The sequence below is a fragment of the Lissotriton vulgaris genome, chromosome 12 (genome assembly GCF_964263255.1).
Source record: "Lissotriton vulgaris chromosome 12, aLisVul1.2, whole genome shotgun sequence".
NCBI lineage: Eukaryota > Metazoa > Chordata > Amphibia > Caudata > Salamandridae > Lissotriton > Lissotriton vulgaris.
Genome location: NC_141700.1, coordinates 737,993,415 through 738,015,465, shown reverse-complemented (window position 1 = coordinate 738,015,465; position 22,051 = coordinate 737,993,415). Strand labels below are relative to the sequence as shown.

General features: G+C 40.2%; 1 protein-coding gene across 1 annotated transcript in view; it reads right to left on the bottom strand.

Moving 5' to 3' along the window:
* Positions 1 to 7,561: 7,561 nt before the first annotated feature.
* The window catches only part of LOC147678461 (extracellular calcium-sensing receptor-like), a 47,268-nt gene continuing 32,778 nt past the window's right edge, over positions 7,562 to 22,051 (bottom strand). The window contains exons 5-6 of the mRNA XM_086945644.1: positions 16,560 to 16,683; positions 7,562 to 8,490 (exon numbers count right to left, since the gene is read on the bottom strand). Coding sequence (XP_086801770.1) covers positions 7,562 to 8,490; positions 16,560 to 16,683 — 1,053 coding nt within the window. The remainder of the gene's footprint in view (positions 8,491 to 16,559; positions 16,684 to 22,051) is intronic.

The following is a 22,051-nucleotide window of genomic DNA, read 5'->3' as shown; positions in this document are numbered from 1 at the left end:
TTTTAAGTTATAATTCTGAAAATGCTGTATTTAGAAAATTTGCATTTTCTTGTCCTAACCATTGGTCGCTGCAACCTGTTTCCTGGGTCACATAAATAGGTGTAGTTGGCAGTTGGTCGTGCATTTCTCCAAGACAACACACAATAGAGGGTAGGATGGAGGAACAGCACTGAGCACAGCCCCACTTACATTTCAAAGTCACTGCTTCAGGACACTCACAACAAGTTTCACAGTAGTCTATTGACCCCAGACATTCTGGAGCCAGGACAGGGAGGAAGAAAATTCCAGACACCTCTGAGGGGGGAAAACTCTAGAAGCTTCTCCCACACTAAAGGTGGCACCTGGTATGCAAATCGGACCCTCAGACCCACTCTTGAATACACTCCTGGACCTTTAGATACAACAATGAAGGACACCCTGCTGCCCTGCTGCTTGGGGTCTGCCCTCCTTGTTGAGAAGGAAGAATGGAGCTGCACCCTTCATCTCAGGCTGAAGTGCCTTCCAAGGGTAATCTGACTGACTTACTGTTAGAGCTACATGGACATAGCAAGGTCCAGAGAAATCCCTGCAACTGCCCAGCTGATCTGCTGCACTGGACTTGCAACTGGGCCTGCTTGAATACTGAGAAATGATCAGCACCCACTAAATATCCATATCTCTCAACATAATATGTTTTTTTTCAGAATATATTCAATTCAGATCAACATTGATTTTAGATCTCATTCAATTTTGCAGACTGTCCTTCAAACTTTCTTGTGTATATTCAGATCACTTCAAACATGTTGTGTGTGTAAAGATTTTCTTTATTGATTTATAAAAAGTATTCACACCAGTGTAGCCATTGCGTTTCGTCTCCTTTCACAAGACTCCTTCAGGGCTACAATTAAAAAACGGAAATTACACATAAACTTATTAAAATCCCATACACACAACAAGCTTTAATATACAGCATCTATTGTTTTGGCTATTTTCACTCAGCTTCCACACCAAGCCTGGTGAAGGTATGACCAAACCTAACACAGTGATTTTTCAAGACTAGTTTGTCAATCCAATAAAGCCAAAATTCTTCATTAATTGTGAGCGACCATGCTGGATATATATTACACTTGTTTTTGGAACAAATTACATTTCCATTCCAAAGATTCCAGCTATCCAATTCAATATGTCGCAAGAATCTTTCTTTCTCAAAATACATGATTCAACATTCTTTATAAATGTTAGAACAAGAAAAAGGCAGGGAGCAACATGATAAGGTCAGTCAAAATACTAATAATTCGATATTAGCCACCACTATTTATGTTATTATTATACTGGAGTTTTTTCATCTCTTCACTGACAAGTCACAAAAGAATATGAATTAGACATTTTTACCCTGCTGGCCTTTGTTGGAGATCCTGATCCCCAAGAGGTGCCCCAAGGGTCCTGGACCCTTGGTGTGGCATCAGTTGAGCTTCTCGTGAAGTTTGGGCTTTTGGCTACCGTGTTTGGGCCCATCCGCTCCAAGATCTTGACACCTGTGCTGACCACCAATGCAAAGCTTCAGTGGGCATGACTTTTAATGCTACAGTGACCTGCAGCGACTTCTGGGAATCGGAGCCCTGCACTTTGCGTTATAGCATCGATAGCCTGCGGTGACTGCCAACGCAAATCTCCAGTAATGACCATCTGCTGGACACCTCTAATCCGATGGCCTGTATTGTGTTGTATTATTCCTCCCCGAATTTGAATGATGCATTTTGAGTGGACACACATCATTTTTAGAAGTGGACGTGGAAGAATAAAATCAAACAGTTTTGAAGACAGGCCCATGCGCACTGGTTTACAGTTCCCAGCATTACTGCAGCCAGTGACCACTGTGTAACATTATTAAACAAACTAAACTTTTCCTTTTTCCTACTCACCTTACACATAAGCTATTTTTCTTTGAACCCTATCTCTTGATATTTCTTTGACATTTAAATGTGTTATCTATTTTTGTCATTTCATAAAATAAGAAAATATAAATGAGATTGTTTCTCAAATATGCTGTAGTTTTTTCTGTCTCTCTGGTGTGTTGTGAAGAATATTCTCTCTGGTATAACAACTGTTTGTAAAATTTACAGTGACTGACCAAATTAATTTTAGGGGTCACTGGGGTCACTGCTTTTTTGTTTTTTCCAAGAAGGGATGTCTGGCCACTTTGTGCCTTTACTACATCCATGATCCTGGACACGATCTTCGCACTACAGCGATGACTGTCCATGACACACTTCACGATACAACAACGACCATTCATGACACTCCCCCTGCTCCTTTAGGCCTCCTCCACTGTGAACTGGACTCTCTGGATTCCGCAATTTGAGAATGTACCTTTACAGCATGACTAACCTGGTCCGTCTTGGTCGGCATGAACTTATGACTTTCACCCAGTCTCACATCACCAAAAATCCTCGAGTGGTGCTTTGTGCTTTAGTTGCTATACTTTTTTAAAAAAACTTTAAAATGGCATATCTCCGGTTCTACTGATTGTTTTTTTTATGTTTTTGGTGTCAAATAATTTACTATATTTTGCTCTATGTTTCTAAATTGGTGTGCATTTTTCTTGTTTTGTGTTTTCACTTTATTACTGTTTGAATGCTGCATACATTCTTAACACATTGCCTCCAAGTTCAGCCTGACTGCCTTTGTGCCAAGCTACCAGAGGGTTAAGTTCATGCTAATTTAGTTTAAAAAAAATTGGTTCACCCTGACAACCCACAACCTAATTTATTACAATATGCCCTTCTCCTTCACCAGCAGTTGCTAAACCAAAGGCAATATTTTATATTAATGGCCATTTCTATGCTGTTTCAAATGCCTCACTTGTTATGGCATAGCATTCTAAATGTTATAGAAACTACATGATCCCATCACTGATTGAAAAGATATGAACCAAGTTCAAATCACTTCTCCAATATGAAAAGAAAAAGATTGTTCCTGCATTTCTGAAGCAGATGACAAAGAGTGTGTGGTTATCATTCATATTTATGCAGTAGATTTGTGTTTTAGAAACAAACATTTTAAAGTTCATCCTTTGTTTTGCGAAGTTATATGTGCAACAGGTTTTAGTGTTCGCAAATGGAGAATCATTTGTGACAACTAAAGAGCCTTTTGGGATGTACTAACCCTATTTTGCGAGTCGTTAACCTATTGCTGACTCGCAAAATAGGGTTTGCAAGTTGGCAGTAGGAAGGGCAGTCAAAGACGTCCCTTTATAATAGCGCAGGGAGATGTATGAAGGTTTTGCGACCAGAATGTGGTCACAAAGCATTTGCAGTTTACCACCTACTTCTAGTAGGTGGTGAGCCAGTCAGAAACAGAGAGGACTCACCAAGGAACCCTTTGCCCTTTGAGAATGGTCGCAGTAAAGTTTTTTAAGAGCAGGCAGTGGTTCCACTGAAATGTTTCATTTTACTTTTTGAAACACATCACGTTTTCCTTTAAGGTAAACGGGCTGCATTTAAATAAAAGTTGTTTTTTTGAAAAGCAAAAGCAGACATGGTGGTCTGCTGTCCCCCGCAGGCCACCAATTGTATGTTTTTAGCAATTTGCAATGGGTCGAAACTTGTGACCTACCTCAGCAATATGGATGAGGTAGGTCAATTGCGACCCCATTAGGAATCGCTAAATGTATCTGAGACACATTAGTATATCGCGTTTTACAACTTCCTAATAGCGAGTCACAAACATTTGCAATTAGAAACTCAAAAAATCTGGTTGTCATACATGTGGCCCTGATGCTGTTTTTGAGTGTTTTATTCATTTACGAAAGAGGGTTTGACTTTCCACTGTGTCCCTGAAGTCTTCTAGAGAGAATGATAGTGACCATAAAATGCTTCCTACAGAGTTCTGCTCAGTCAGTTGTGAATGGGTTGCATTCAAACTGGTTTTCCAATTCGTATTGGTGTATTGAACTGAGACCTTGCACCGGGAGTCAGAAATCTACCCCCTGCAGCTCGATGGGGTGGGGAAGAGCATTATAATAGACTCTTGAGAAGGAATACTAGAAAATGTGAGACTGGCTCAAGTTGGGGAGCCCTGCCCAAATGATAGAATACATTGCAAAGGGAGTGAGGTACATGTGACAGGGGCCCTGAAACACAAAAATCCACAGTCTGCATGTACAGCCAAAATATCCCTTTACAGGTACATTATAAAGGCACCACATTCTGTAGTAAGAATGTGCACATTCTCAGCTATGTAAAGGCATCTGACATGTCCAAGCATCTTATAGGCTATGGATAAAGTGATACAGACTGCACAGGAAGCACTGGGTATAGTGACATCTGACAATGAAGGGTCTGACCACTGGCATCCCAGATACCCCACAGGATGCAAGACTGGTTAACAAACACTACACCAACTCCAGTAGGTACGGAATGCTGGTGTCTCATTCGTATTTTCCATTAAATTGTGTACATGCACCAGGGGGTTAGAAATCCAGCTCCTACAGCAATGTGAGGGTGTGGGTGGCCCATATTATGACACAGAGGCCCTGAGAAGGATTCTAGAGAATGTGAGACTATCACTGGATGGGTAGCCATGCCCCAATGATAGTATGCATTGCAAGTTAGTGAGGTGCAGGCAACGGGCCTGCAGTTTAACAATGGCACAGGCTGCAGGAACAATCAAATTACAGGCACCACATTCTATAGTCACAATGTAAAGGCTTCTGACATGATCAACTATCGTATAGGGTACAGATAACTCAATACAGAATGCAAAGCAAGCACTGAATACAAAGACACAGGAAAGTACAGGCACTGGCAACTGGCACTCCAGATACCTCACAGGCTGCGGGACCATTTTACAAACACTTTATCAACTACAGTAGGGCCCTGACACTAGTGTCTCAGAGGCGGTTTGTGTGCAGATTGCAAATCTGTAACATTACATGCAGTACCTTGGAGTTGGTACATTAACTATCCAACCTATTAAAACTTGCTTTTACCCTGACATTACACAGCCAACATGTACTGAAAGCACCAGAGTTATCTTGCATAATATGGCCATTAATGCAGCACTTCTGGCTTGCACTAAAGATGCACTACCATAAATAAATAAGATAATCAATGTACTTGTCTTTGGATCAGTGCTGCACTGAGAATATTACAGCCTCCCTGCCTTGGTACTAAATCAACCAGTATGGAGGATGGATGGGTAACACACACCTCAAGGTTATGGTAAGGAGGGCTCTATCTGTCTGAAGCTGAGCATCACAAAGATCACTACACTACACACCTGGCATTCATCGGACACTTCCACTCGCAGGAGTCACAGGACAGGAAAACAAGTGCTTCTGAAGGGACTTGAGGTCTAATTAAGGAAACAGCCTTTACAATGAGGTTTTTACCACGTTGTGCCTTTAGCACACATTTTTTTAGCATGCATGTTTTTACCACTTGTATGTTTTTACAACGCATGCCTTTATCACGTATTTAAGGTAAGTGGGAGGGTGTGGGGTGTCTCCCTCGCACATACATTGTTTTTATCTTTATAAACACTGCATGCTAATGGCATGCATTTTAAAATCAATGCATTATGAAGAAATGTGCGCTAAAAATACGTGGTTAATGCATGTGATGTATTTCCCCTCATTGTTCCGTCATACGACCGTCTGATTAAGACCTGACTTTACTGGCTGGAAGGTTCTCTCAGAACCGAGCACCACAAATATTGATGTCTTCCCATGTGCGTTGGGTAACTACGATGAACTCAGTGGCCAGACTCATAACAGTGTCACGAAAGTGAGATCACATCACACCAGATCTAACTCAACTCACTTGGCTTACTCTCGAAGCAAGGATCAGGTTCATGATAGCCTGCCTGAGGCACATAGCACTTCATTATTACACCCCAATTTACATGGCAAAAAACTCAAACTATCTGGTTGAACCCGAACCTAAGAAGCTCATACACTCTACTACTGAATCCAAAAATATTCAAAAAGAAGAAAACTTAAATCGCGCCTTCTCCGGCCTCGCTCCAAGAATATGGAAGGCCCTTCCGCCCGAAATTAGAGCTAACCCTTCTGCCGCCTCATTCAATAAAGAAGTCAAAGGGTTGTTCCTGAAAATGTGCCTGTTGTAAATTGACAGCAATGGGTTAGCATTAGCAGAAGCCGAGCTGTATTTAGAAGTTATCTTATCCGTTTTGGGAAAGCCATTTTGTATTTCTGGCAGCCATTTTAGTTTGCCATGTGCAGCCATGTGCTCGCCATGTGCTCTGTCCTCCCTCATTGTTGACTACAGGGCCGGACTGGCTATAGCGGGCGGCAGGAAATGCCTGCCGCCCGCTATTGCCCCGGTAGGCCGCTAGGGTGGGGGCCGGTTTTGTTACCGGTGGTCGGCAATTTCGGCCCCCGGTAACAAAATCGGCCGAAAGCGGCCCTCGCAAACTGCTCGGCTGCACTCCTCCTCACGGGGGGAAGGGGTGGTTTAGGGGGAGAGCAGCTGAGCAGTTTGCCAGGGCCGATTTTTGTTCCCAGTCCTGCCCTGGTTGACTACTCTTGTAATCTGCCTAGAAACGAACTATATTTAGCATCTGCCACCTTCGCACATGCCCAGAAGGGCCTAGCTAGTAGAAAGCACCTGTTCTCTAGTATAACTGTCAGGCTATTTTTGCTGCTGTATGGAGAAGTAACTCTCCTCCCACTTTATTGAGCAAGCAGATCTTGTATGCCCATCTTAGTCATTTTGCATGCTTACATGAGCCAGGACTGCCCCTTGGTCTTATGATGACCATGTAACCCTAAGCATATATAAGGCCCCAGTTTTTTGTACTCCTTAGACTGCCTCATTCAGTTGCTAAGGCTTCTGTGTGACGTAGTCTGACTAATTTGAGGTTAATAAAGATGTAACTTTTATATTTCAGCTTCTGTGCCAATTTCTTCTTTGTTGGTCTAAAAGGACCAAGTATCAGTGGGACCCCTAGGAAGGTTTATTGATTGCTTCATGCCTGCAACTATCGACTTGAAGTCACCAAACTAACTTTTATCTCATGTTTTACAGCACAAATCTACTGTTCAACCATGCTATGCTTTGATTCTTTATATCTAATATGATCACCTTATGTCTGCTTAACTTCTTCTATGGTTCGTTTACATGTACAGTGCTATGATTCTTTGTAGGGTCATGTTTGCACTTCATAAAACATTTAAAATAAATAAATGAATAACTGGGTCAGATCTGTGCTGCAGTACTGCTCACTAACAAATAGACAGACAGGCACAGGGCTGTGTGGCCTAACTGTTGGATTTGTGTTCCAACCCAACACCACCCCCCCCCCACCCCGAAAATAAATCTCGGGTTAAATGTTGTCGGTCGTAAACTGGTTTTAAGCTTAATTTGTGTTTCTTAATGCTTGAGGTATTGTAAAAAATGTTACGAAAGAAGTGTGAGAAAGCATATTTCACCACTGCAAATGCAGGTTTATGTCTTAGGTCATAGAGCTTGACAAGTTCCAGAAACTATCCCACACGGTCATTGCATCTACAGTTCAAATAAAAAACTGTAAAATGACAAAAACATATATGCACAGTTTTCTAGATTGATTTTATCTTTCTATCAAGTGAAGATTCTTTCCCTAGCAGATGTTGTCTGGTGTTCAAATCCGGTCGCAGCAATAGTATGTAACACTTGGGTAAAAAGATACAGACAAGTATTCCAGCACATGAACAAATAATGCTGAAGACCTCCACCGCCACCATGTATTTTCCCTGTGTGCTCAGGTAGCCTGGGATGAAGGACAACCAAACACTGAGGAACACAATCATGCTGAACGTGATCCACTTGGCCTCATTAAAACTGTCAGGCAACTTACGTACCAGGAAGGCCACCAGGAAGCTAATACAAGCCAAAAGGCCCAGGTATCCCAACATGCACCACATTGCAATCCGTGAACATTCATTGCACTGGTAGATGATGATCCCTATCTTTATTTTCATGTTCTTCTCTGGAAAAGGAGGGCAAAATAGAAGCCAGCTGGCACAGATGAGGACTTGGATTAGCGTAGAAGCTGAGACAGTGAGAACAACAATCCGAGGACCCAGCCATTTCCTCCTGTTTCTATCAGGCTTTGTGGCTCTAAAGGCAACAAACACCATGATGGTTTTGGCCAGAACACAAGATATGCAGAGAGCAAACATGATGCCAAAAGCAGTTTGACGCAGTAAGCAGGTTATTGGCTGAGGCTCTCCAAAGAAGAGTAAAGAGCACAGAAAGCTCAACACAAGGGATAGTATGAGCAGGTAGGTTAGATTCCTGTTATTAGCTTTCACAATTGCAGTTTCTTGAAACTTGATGAAGACGAATAGGATAGTTGTTGTTATGAAGGAGCAAAGCATGACAGTAGCACACAGAATCGCCCCTACAGGATCAGTATAGGAAAGAACCTCAAATCTCTTTGGTTCACAATCACTTTGTTTCTTATTGGGCCACTGGTCACTTGGACATGGCCAACATTTACTGGAATCTGTAAGGGAACACATTTGTTTTAGAATGACATAATGCATGTATGAACACTGACTCTGGAGGCCAGAATTTAAAATATACATTAATTAAAAGGATGGTGTTATACACAGATAGAGTGCCAAAAGTTACCCTTGCTGAAGAACTATTCCAGCAGGTCTTGTTTGCTCATCAACGGTCATATGAATAGCCTTTAGGTCACACCCACTCTACTTGATCTTTCCATCCAACTAGAATACAATTTCCTCCAGGTTACCAACCTTTAAGAATTGACCTTGACCTGCCCAAGGTTCATTCCACTGCCTTATCTAAGCTGGGCCACATGTTATATAGCCTAATGCCACGTTTGGTATTGTCATCTCTAAATAACCGTGATGTTTGAAACTAGGCAAACTATCATGTACTATGTTCAGTGGCATCCTTATGTTCATCATCCTTCACATTCCCTTCTTCAGAAGCAGCTTATACTTCCCTATGCAATATGGCTGCCTTTCTGATTCACATTTTTCATGTCTGACAATTTTCCCTTCACAGAGTTTCAACTTTTTTGATGCAACTGACCTCTAATGTCTATTCTGTTCCTATTCCCTCTCACTTGAAGACCGACTCATGTTTCAACTATAATAAGCAGTTAAACCTGAAATTCAAGACTAGCACTTAATGTATGAACTCAATGCTTATTTGTCCAGTGGCGAATTGAATTTAAAAAATCTGTTAAAAAAACCCAGCATATTTTAGCAGAATTCTCCTACTTGTTTTGCCATGTGTGACTGGTATTTGATGTCTGTAGGTGGGGCCTGTTGATTTGAACCATGTGCTTGCCTGCAACATGCTTTCTTTAAAATTACCATGTTTTACACTTTGGTAAGGCAAATTCAATCGTACACAGCTGCACAATTTTCAAATATAGCATGCAAGGGTGAAATCATTTTTTCCCCACATATATTTATGGTTGCGAGCATGTCTAAAGGTGGATGTTTGTACACCAAGCTCCAGGGAACTGTGATGACAAGTGTGACATAGACAACAAAATTAACCTCTGTACGAAAAATACTGCAAGTTACACACTTAGGATGTCATTTTAGGACCTCAGGTTTAGCCGCAGGGCAGTGGCGCAAGACTGCACCAAAATAAAGGGGCAGGAATGTGCTGTATCTCTGAGATAAAAGCAAGAGGAACAATTGATGGACGGAATGCTGAACAATGCAAACATGAACCCCCAGTCACAAGGATCTGGGTTTAATCCATCGTTCTTTTGCTCACTACGCCACCTCAGCTTGGACCCAGCCACATACAAAGCAGTCTTGATCCCCTTCCTCATGGGAACAGTCTAGCTCAAACTGTGAAGCTAGGTTCACCCATGACCAAAACACAAGCTTCCTGGGACTGGTTTTGGTGTATTACCCCTCATCAGCCAGGCTAGCTTGAATCCAGTGGTACATTACTGTCTTTTTCCCCTGCATGGGCGCACAACGGGATGCCATGCTCCAAAGTAGGCACCCTTATGCTATGGTGCAAGGGTGTCTGCATTTTAGGGGTGACTGTTTTTGTGTAGTAAGGTACACTGTTGTGCACAAAAGCAATCATAAGAGGTGTTTTACTCTTTCTGTGTTTGCTGCAGAAGGAAGGTTCTCCTTGTTGCACCTCCATAACCCCTCCCCTGGGAAGGCAAAGGAATCTGACACATTCCCAGGTTTACGAAAACTTGTAAATCTGGGTTGTGTCAAAGTCCACGGATTTTGCATGGGAACACTCACAGCAACACCCATGGAACGCCCCTTTCACCCAAAATAATGTGTGAAAGGGTGCCCCATTTACATGGCAGGAACTTTATGTGGCCAGGCAAATATTAGCAGGCGCACTGTGCGGCCAGTACTTTAAAAAATATTGCACACCGGTGGTGAAATGGGTTTGTAATTATACCTGTTACAGTTTAAGTGTAACAAGTTATAGCACAAAGGAAGCGTTTAGTATCTAAATCTTTGCCTATGGGTTGGTATATTCCCTTCCTAAACTTAGCAGCAGTGTTAGAAAAGAGCTGATCTAAAAACTTCCAATTTACATTTGAAGTGTAATACATTACATCAGAATCAAAGGACGCATTAGATTTCAATGATCTAAACAGTTGTTTATGATTTATGGTTACTTGCATTGCCTTCCTGAGTTTAGCAATAGTGATTTCCTTGGTTAAGCATCCTGCCGTATCATCCATCATTGACAAGTTTCACGTCTTACTGTCCCTGTCATCAAGATGCCAGATGCATGGCTCTGAGGCCAACTTTAAAAAAAAAGAAAAAGACTGCAGAAAGGTAAAAAACTAGCGTCCCACACACCCGTTTCACATGTCCTTCTGTAAAGAGGGCACAATGCTAAAAAGGAGCCACACTGTCCGAAAGTGTACAGTGTTCCTCACAGGGAACATCACGTATCCTAGCCCCTATAATTCCATGCCATCCAGTACCCATCACACACTTCACTCCCGTCACAAAAATGAAAAGAATATTCCAACTAGCTAAGCAATACACTTTCAAAACTAATAACTAAACAATCGTAATAGCTAACAATGTCCATAATAATAAAAAAAAACACCCACAGTTAAGGCATTGACTTTCTCAAAAATACGACCAATATATATGGTTCAATCTTAGGAGAACATGGGTGTAAAATGCCACTCCTAATACATGACATAATCTTTATACTTAGCAGGGCTTATTATCGCCCTAGCTGAAAACCTCCTCTGAACATTTTCTGTTATGAGTCAGTGATCTCCCTATTTTCGGTATATACATACCCATTTTCACACGTACCTACTCAGACTTTGATTCAGGTACAATTGATTTCAAGCATTTGTTCACAACTTCCCATTCTCCAGTCCAACCACATGATACTTTACTTCCTTCACCCAAGCAGGTGCTGTAAAGCATAAACACCATTTACGAATGGCACCTCGTTTCTTGATACGTAGCCAATCACCAACCTCAACCATCATAGTGTTGTGCTGCTCCCAACAGTGCTATATTTATTTTGAAGGCAAACTTTACATCCGTCACTTTCGCCAATTGCATAGTATCAACAGACTTCTTTCACATCCACACCTTGTTCAATTTAGATTCAGCAACTCTGCCTCTAAACAAAGTGAAATGAGACACCCCCGTGCTAATGGGAGGAGTTGTCCTCATAGCCATAACATGTCTTTGACTACTGATCTCCAATTGAGACTATTGATCAATGCTGATTGCAATTGATTTTTAATGGCACAATTGACTCTTTCCACTAAACGAGGGGTCTCCAAACCGGTCCTGGAGGGCCAGATCCATGCCTGATTTTTTGGATATCCCCATTGAGATACATGTAGTCATTTTAAAAATCTGGCATGGGTCCGGCCCTCCAGGACCGGTTTGGAGACCCCTGCACTAAACCATTGCTGCAGGGATTGTACAGAGAAGTCCTTGCATGCTTTAAGCGGGAAAATTCTAGATATTCTGCCATTTCTTCTGACACTAATTGGGTGCCATTATCTGTCACCAGTTTTTCCACCAAGCCTTACTCTTACAAAGCTTCCTTGAAAAAGTGTATGATTACATTGGCATTTATAGTCTCCATAAATTTCACCTACAGCACTTGGAAAAATAATGAATTAAATTAAAGGCAAACTTTGGCGTGCCACCCAAAACCCAAAGAAGTCCTGATATGTCAAATGCTACCTTGTGCCAAGGCAAATTATTGATTACAACCAGAGTGACTGGAGATGAACATGTCACTTGTGACCTATCACTAAGGATACATGCACAACAACCACAAAAGTATTGTTCTATGTCTACATCTACTCCTAACCACCAACAATCTTCACTTACCCTATGCTTCATTGCACGCACACCAATATGGCCCTCATGAAGTAATTCCAAAACCTTTTTGAGAAGAGATTCTGGAGCCATCATTTGCCCACATCTATGGAACAACTTTCACCAACGACAATTTATCAGAAACCAACGATGGAAGATCGCTCCACTGCACCATCCCACCAATGTTCAGAAGCAGATCACATCAGTACAACATTATTGTTATCCTCATCTAAAAATATCTCCTCCTCTTTAGACCTAGCCACCTGCAAAGTGTGGGTTGTAGAATGGCTATACCCACTCATGCAAATGCTCTTTTTTGCTACATTTGAAACAAACTTGAATCACAGCCTTACAAAATATAGAATTTCCTAGATGTCATTTATTTACTCCCACACTCAAATTATAGTACATCATTCTTTGACTCACCACTTTTAGCAGAAACCACTTCAGAATTCTGTGGAACTTTAAAATTCACAACTCTAGTCAGTTGCTTGACATATTCTTTTGAAGTTTGTTTAACCCCACTAGACCTGGCACTGTCATTCACCTCTCTCATGACCAAATGTGAATGCTCAACATTTCTTGCAAAAGCCAAAGCCATTTCTAACTCTGGCTCCTCAGTGGATGAAAGTTTTTCTTGTATCTTCTTATTATTTGTTCTCTCAATGAGTTGATCAAAATTAACTTTACACACTGCTATTGCTTTTCTAAAAGCAGCAAAAAATCATCAATTGATTCTACTGGGAACTGAGTATTTTGCAAATATTTCTGCTGCTTTGGCACAATGTCTTTTTTTTTAGGATTGAACATATTTTCCAATGCTTTGATGATGGATACATACTTATTCCTTGCATATATGGAGGGATCAAACTTCTAAGTTTATGACTTTAGAATTCACAAAGGTCATTTACAAATATTATTGTTATGTCCACACTCGGGTGAATATCCGGCCCGAGTGCAGCCATAAAGATAGTACTCATAAATTTGCTTTGTGCATTCCCAAGGTGTAAACTTAGACGTTTGTTCTAAGTTTAGATAAAACTTCTACGTTTACTTTGTGAATCGGTCCCAGAGTCCCTAGCCTCCCCTACATCTGTAATAACATTGGCAACCTCAAAGGGCAAAATATTCATAATGCTGCTCCATTCAGAGCCCAAATTACATATCAATATTGCCTTTTCTTTTTTTAAGTAAACGTATCACAATCAATTGCCTGAACATAATCTCCAAAAGTTTTCTTCCATTGTTGCCAATTTAATGGAAGAGTACCAGGCACTTGAAGAAATGGTGGAGGTGGCAATTATCTCTCCATAAGGTGATGGACTGTACTTGGTTGATTTGCTGCCCAGACACTTACAGAAAATACAATGTCTTTATAGAACTTACTCTCCAAATGCAATACAATTTACTCCCAAAAATCTGCAAAAACTGCTAACACAATCAAATATAAATTTCAACATGTGCGTGCCCATATGTCAGCCGAATCAAACTTGAATGTTCAGGTGTGCCTGTCACATACAGCTTATGCAGACCAATATTAATTTACTGTAAATATGCTAAGGTATGCCTATCACCAACAGCTGATGCAGGCTAAAAAATAACTAAGTTGCAGTTCCAATTATGAGCAATAGGAAGTTTCCTAACCTCCTAAAATGGCCCCCATGTTGCACATCTGATGCGAGTGTTTCAACTGTGACTTGCACTGGTTCCACAGATAACGTAAATATGTATCACAAGATTACAATATAAAAAAACTGTGTCCACATAAAAATGTAAAACAATTTGGAAATCAATCTCGGTTTGCAGGGAAGATTCCCTTGAGATACAAAATTGTTGGCGTTGTGTCTTTTTTCAGTGGTCAATAACGTGAGTATTTGGCCATGGCTATGTACAGCTTTATAAATTATTTATTTTTTCTCATTTTGCACTGTGCCTCTCTTTATTGTTTTTTATTCTGATTTTTGTTCTTTCACCTCGAAACTAATTCTGTCCTGATGATGACCTACTAAATTCTTAGGGTCAAAACGCTGTCCAAGCAGTATTGACAAATTGGGAAAGGAACATTGTTTGTAATTTGGGCTCCCGGATTTTTGGTGTTTATTTTTTATATAAATATCTATATTTATTTTTGGGCCATCTCATTGGTATTAATCTATATTTATTTTGTGTTTTTAAATTAAATGGAGTCGTAAAACTGTATATTTCCATATTTATCAATATATGCCCCGTCCATCATTTCCTTTGGTTTTTCTTTGTTCGCCATAAGTTGGCAGGGTATTCTCAGATGTGAGTCCCTTGCTCACTTTGCCACTGGATTCAAGCAAGCCGGGCTGAAGACGGCTGAAATGCCAGAAACCGGTCCTCGATAGCTTGTTTCCGGTCCAGGGAAGGCATGGCTTGGCAGTTCGGGCTAGACTGTTCACATGAGGCACAGGGTCAGACTGATTTGCATATGGCCATGTCTGAACTTGGGTGGCAAAGTGGGTTAAAGAACGGTGATGGATTAAACCCAGATCAGTTGACTGGGGGTGAGTGCTTGTTTTGTCAACGCTCCGTCCATCATTTCCTTTGGTTTTTCTTTGTTCGCCATAAGTTGGCAGGGTATGCTCAGACGTGAGTCCCTTGCTCACTTTGCCACTGGATTCAAGCAAGCGGGCTGAAGACGGCTGGAATGCCAGAAACCGGTCCTCAGTAGCTTGTTTCCGGTCCAGGGAAGGCATGGCTTGGCAGTTCGGGCTAGACTGTTCACATGAGGCACAGGGTCAGACTGATTTGCATATGGCCATGTCTGAACTGGGGTGGCAAAGTGGGCTAAAGAATGGTGATGGATTAAACCCACATCAGTTGACTGGAGGTGAGTGCTTGTTTTGTCAACGCTCCGTCCATCATTTCCTTTGGTTTTTCTTTGTTCGCCATAAGTTGGCAGGGTATGCTCAGACGTGAGTCCCTTGCTCACTTTGCCACTGGATTCAAGCAAGCGGGGCTGAAGACGGCTGAAATGCCAGAAACCGGTCCTCGGTAGCTTGTTTCTGGTCCAGGGAAGGCATGGCTTGGCAGTTCAGGCTGGACCTTTGGTTTTTCATAGTTCTTTGTAGGCCTTCCCATTGGGAGAGGAGTGCAAACATCTTCTATAGGTGCGCAGTATGGAGCCGGTTTTAAGGCTATGGGTATCAAATGATGTAAGAATTGATAGTATGGAGTGCTAATTAGCTAAAGAGCAAAGACTTCAATACAAGTTTTTAACATGGGGATTAGTGTTTACAAACTCCTCTCACTTTGCAGTATGACAAAGAAATTTAAAGTGAATTATGTAGCAATCCTGTTGGGGTACAGGGAGTTGAAAGGAAAATAATTTATTTTGCCACACGTAACAAAATATGAATGCCTGTTCATAGACTGTGCACATTCAGCAAAAATGAAGCTGTTTTTTGTAATTCTGTGTGACAGAAATAAAGATTTTAATAGGATCAAAACTAATGAAGCCATTTTAGAATGGACAAATATTCACTGAAAGATGATTTCCATACATTGGGCCTGATTCACAAAGGTAAACGTACAATTTGTAGTAAGTTTACTACTGTCTTGGAATTCACAAACTTTTGGTGTAATTTCACTGCTTGTAATTTTATGACAGCTCATTCTCCACCCTGAGTGCGAAGACTGCAGTCGTAAAAATACCAGTAGTAAAATTACAACCGTAACAAAACAGTGGTAAACTGACTATAAAGCCTAGACATTATTTGATTTGCATAATCTGTGTTGCATTGTTTTGTATAATAAAACAAATGTTTTTCTTGAATTAAGAACACATGACAAATACTTTTTTTTTTGCATATTTATATACTTAAGCATGTATCCAGCTTTAAGTAAACATCTAGTGATCATGCTTACTATGTTTCTTTCAGTAGTCTAATATGGCTTCTAAATTTAGAAAACATACTCTGGCTCCATGTCTGCAGCGCCTGAGAATAATGCACCTCATGCATTATAATCGAAGCACTATATTAAGGTGGAATAATACATCCAAGAGCTCGTAGATTGACTGTGATAATTAAATGCTCCCCTGGCCTGATCCAATATGTGAATGACTCTGGCAATAGCTAAATGGTACTGACACAGATGTCTGAAATCAATAGTTGAAGAGGGATGTCTCAAAAGTAAAACCCATTTCTGTTATTTACATAACATAATTTCTTTGGCCATGACAGAGCTAAAAAAGAGACACTTATACCCCTCTCTATTGACATCTGGCCTTCGGAGCACGGAATACAGTCATAGCAGCAAACCGGTTGTCCTTTTCGTCCTGCCTTATGGTAACCAGTGTTGCACTTCTCACTACACACAGAATGAGGAGCCTGAGGAGGAAGTAAAGAGGGATAAATATTGATAAGGGTTCTTTGTAATGTTACTAGGCATGTTTAGTCTTTCTAAAATGTATCAATGTAATGTAGTGCACTGTAGCATACCTGCAGTTCATTAAAACCACTCTTGCTTCTTACATATCTGACAATAAATACTTACCTAATTACCGCAATGTGATACATGGTGTGGAATGAAACAGGAATCCTAAATCAATCTGTATGGTGGTGAAAGTTTGGAGCACACAGACATAACCTTTTAAGAGACTTATGGCAGTGAAAGAAGATTGTGTTATGCTCTGTAAAATATTTACTTCGCAAAATTTTCCTATCCCGGTAATTAAAAAAAAAAGAAGCAGGCATCCCTTCTTTATTTGAAGGCCCCGGTATGAGAAATTTGGTTGTTGGTTGAAAGGGGTGTGAGCTCTGGCCAAGTAACCACCTCAATCTCTGCCAGACTGAAACACAAAAAGTAGCAAAATCTGCCTGGGCTTAACTCTTAGAAGCTTGGAACAAAAAGCAGTCAGGCTTAACTTAGAGCAATGTGTAAAGTATTAATGCAATACACAAATAGTAATAAAGTGACAGTATAACATAAGAAAAATCCCACATCAATTTAAATAATAGAGTTAATTTTTGACAAATCATTTGACACCAAAATGGCAAAAAGTTCAATCAGTAGAGCCGGAGTTGTGAATTTTTAAGTGTAAGCAAAACATTGGACCAAAAAGCACAAAGCGTCAACCGCAGTTATCTGGTTGTGCGAGACTGGGTGAAAGTTACAGACTTAGGCTAACTGTAATGGAGCATGGGTCAGATACAGGGACCAGGTTGTCCTGCTGAAAGAGTTACCTTCACATCAGAGCGTGAAGATTTCCTTAGGAAGGGGGCATGAGAAGTATGGAGAGCATTGTGGATGGCCATCAAATTAGCATGAAGAGCAGGCTTAGTGTTGTGAATGGTCCTCACTGTAGCATGAAAATTCTGTCAGACCTTGTGGACAGTGGTAACTGGAGCCTCGCCTTAACGTTACCTCAACATTTGTTTTTCACAATTGAAATACACACACACACACATATATATCTTCTACATATACATATAAATGTATGTATATATAATTATTAGGTCTTGCCTTAGCAGAGCTTGCACTGTCTCTTCCAGTCATGCTGTACTCAGGTATAGATTTTAGGCTCAGCTTCTTTTCCATCAATATTTTTATTTTGGCTCCTGGTACTGTCCTTTGTAAATGGTGGCTTTTAGTGAATCAATAGGCTTAGTAGTCCCTCCTTAGTACCTACTTTTCTCCTGTTGTAACTTCTCATTAGAACTGCCTCTAATACATGTGTTGTTACTCTGGATGTTTTGATTACAGTCTATGAGCACTATGTTCTTAAATTACTTTCTCCTGCCTGCTGTTGGAGGCAGAACACACTCTACTGCAACAGCTTTTTTTAATTAACCACTGTGGAAAGCCTAGGACATTTTATCGGAACTGACAAAACAATTCAGTTATTTCAGTAATTACCTGCTATTGCAGGAAGGACATGCTCTGCCGCACCCACTTATTATTTTTAACCAACACAGCACACCTGTGAAATTTGAGTGCAGCTGACAAAACAATTCAGTTATTTCATTAATTACTCCAATGCGACACTTACCCTTATAATTCAATACATTAAAATAATGGAGTTGACTTCGATGTTTAGCTAAAAGCACAGTGGCGATATGACCATCCATGACGTTATGTAGAAGAGGAGGAACAATCAGGCCTGTTTCTACAGGCACATCTAGCCACTCCACAATGCAAAGATATTGAATAGCAGTAGAAAACTACTGCAGCGATATAACCAGCCATGTCATTATGTGGAAGAAAGGGAAAATGCAGGCCCTTTTCTACAGGCAAATCTCACCACTACAAAAAGCAAAGACATGAAATAGCAGTTGCCAAGTTAAAGGTTTGTTTTCACAAAATTATTCTTTGACAGTAAATATTACAACTTTCGTTACAGGTTCAAAGATTGTTTTCTTATATGCAAACCTCTCATGTCCTGCAATGGTGGTTCATCCGACAACAGCGTAGTTTAATGTGGCCAAGGAAATCGAGTTAGTGCTCATGTGGCAATGTGGGCAGTGCAGAAGTCAGGCTTGCAAGCACCTGTGGCATTTTCCTGTCATTTAGAGAAAAGAGGTTCTGTCTGATGCCCCCTCTTGTAATGTAAACAATATGGTGCCCTCTTTTCACATCAGTGGGGACCACTGCTGCTAATCATTTACAAGAAACAAACTGCAAAAAAGTAAACATAAAAAAAGAAAAAACTACAGTGCCAAAACTTTCACAAATGCCATACTGATTGCATTGCAAACGTTTGTTGTTTCTTGTGTGCTGGAATCACCTCGGCGCTCCTCCAAACTAAGTGGGCAGTAAGTGGTTTGGAGTCTGCTCACACTACAAAAACCAAATCACTCCTTAACCACTTCCGTAAAGATTCAGATGTTCATCAATTGCGAAGTATGTTATGAATCTCTAATGTAAAAATATACTAGCAGTCACTGGTAAATACAAGTGCCTTCATATGTTTAACATTAGGGGACTATTTTTTAGATAGAGGTGTAAATATGCACAAGCAAAATACAGTCAATCAAATTGTAGGTGTCAATGGCTGAAGTGGGTTAACCCTGCTCCCTGATTTGTGTTTTGTGGTGAAAGCAACCATGTTTTGATTGACATTTGAGAAGAACAATGGACTGGGCCCTAAAGAGTGTTGATTAAGACCACATCATGAGAATTATATATATATATATATATATATATATATATATATATATATATATATATATATATATATATATATAAATATATATATTCCACACAACAATCCTTCACAGGAAAGCTCGCACTCTGGATAAATTTCACCGCAGTTTATTCAAGCAAACTTTGCTTGAATAAACTGCGGTGAAATGTATCCCGAGTGCGAGCTTTCCTGTGAAGATTTGTTGTGTGGAATTAATTACCGAGTGATCCGCTCGGTGTTTGCTCGCCATCTGTCAACGGGCCGCGGACTTCAGGAGACGGGTCGCTTCTCTTTGGTATATATATATATATGGTGGTGGGAAACCCACAGAAAATAAACCAAAAAACTTGATAAACGGAGCAGTGTGCGGCGTGTTTCTTTATTGAGACAGTTTTGCTGGAAAAAAAATATATATATATATCCAACACGTGACTCCTCTGATCTCTCGGTGTTTCAGCAACCACGCAGCACACCAGCAAACAGGAAGGAGACGGACAACAGCACATCAGCAGAGTTGTTTTATTGAACAACAGAAAGCAGCTACGCATTTCTGGCAAGTTGTGCCCTTGTTCACGCTGCAACTAGTACATCGAACTCAATGCTTTTTTATATGCTAATTACACATAGTGACCAACCCCTCACAGTGACATAGTGAGTCATGTGACTTTATAGAAATAAACAACATACTTCCACAGTAAAGTGACAGTGTATCCAATGGAACATTTACCAAAAGACAGAAAAACATCACTGGTTAAATCCAGATATCGCTATACATGATTCATAAATTCTCACCGGTTAAATCCACTTATAACATTCATGTATCTCATAGAACCTATGTATAATAGAAAAAATTCCCTTACTTAAAAAACAGATAAACATCTGTTTAGTAATAAACAATAACAGGGAAATTCTAATATCTACAATTTAGGCATATGGGTATATCCGTCAATATACTAGCAGTCGTATGGAAAAGTGCTAAGTGAGTAAAGTGCAACATTTGTAAAAAGTGCATGAGAAAGAAAAGCTGAACCAGCTAAAGTGCAATACCAGTCATTATATCAAGTACGATAAGCAAATCTGTATTGACAGATGTATAAATAGTGGGTTATTGATTACCCTATCATTTCATGTGTATATGTCACGTACTTTAATAATAATAAATAGTATAAATAGTTAAAATGGAAGGAACCTAGAACCATATACAAAATCTGGGTTTAAGATAATCATATGTCGATATATAATGACCTTTCAATTTCATAGGTCTACCTATACATAATTCTACATCTCATATTTACAACCCACATTAATTTACATATGCTTATTTACAAAGTTCACCTCCATTGTCCTATTGATTAATCATATATGTACAAGAGTAGAAAAATAGGAAAATAGAAAAATAGAAAAACAGTAGCAAAACAGTATCAAAATCGTATCAACATCTGTAAAAAGGTGGAAAAGTAGAAAATTACAAAAGTACAAAAGTGCAAAACTCCTCATATAAATACATATGTATAAATGTATACAACATAGATCAATATATACACATAAATACATATATATCAAAATTTCAAATAATTCATTACGGATTCCAATCATTCCAAATTTACAGATCAGTAGAAAAAGTATATACAGCCATATATACAATCTAGGTGACAAAAATGAGCAGACCCAAACTCAACCTCAAAATAGGGAACCTAACTAAGAGGGAGAAAGATAGTGGGGATGGGTCTGTGTTTATCAACAGGAAGTGTACAGCGACAGGAATTTGATATGGTTATAAGAAGTGATGTAACTCATCTATATTATTCAAACCATTAGGCCAGCGTGTATCGAGCTCCAATATCATCTTAGTTTCTAGCTGTCTTAATCGTGACTCCCTATCCCCTCCTCTGGTCATAGGTGGCACGGACCCTATTACAAAATACTTCAAGCACGAGAGATCTTTGTTGTGCACTCTTTTGAAGTGGCGTGCCACCGGGTAGGCAGGGTCACTGTGTAAAATAGCGCGCAAATGCTGCAAAATCCTGACATGCACCTGCAGCTTGGTACTACCCACGTATTGTAAGCCGCAGGTACATGTCAGGACATACACAGCGAAATCTGTTTTACAGTTGAAGTTGCCCAAGATCTTTCTGGGTTCAGTAGAAAATGGAGTCAAATATTGGGATGTATTTACTCCAAATCTACATGCGCGACAGCTAGAACATTTGAAAAAACCCCTCGAAGGTTTTAACCAGGGGGTTTTTGCTTTTAATTCAGGAGCCGGCTTGTCCAACACAGATCCCATACTTTTAGCCCGTCTAAAGGTAATAGTGGGATTGGCTGGTAACCTAGTGTTTAATATGTGGTCACTCAGCACTATAGGCCAATTCTTTTTAAAGATTGCATTCAATTTCCTGTCCTCACTGCTGAAGGCTGTTATCATTCTAGGAACATCATGTAGAGTATCAAGTGCAATACTAGTCTCTGGCTCGGGTTGTCGGGAAGGGAACAAACTCTCTCTGGGTCTCAATTTGGATTTTTCGACCGCTTCCTTCAGGATTTTCTCAGAGTAGCCCCTAGCTTTCAATCGC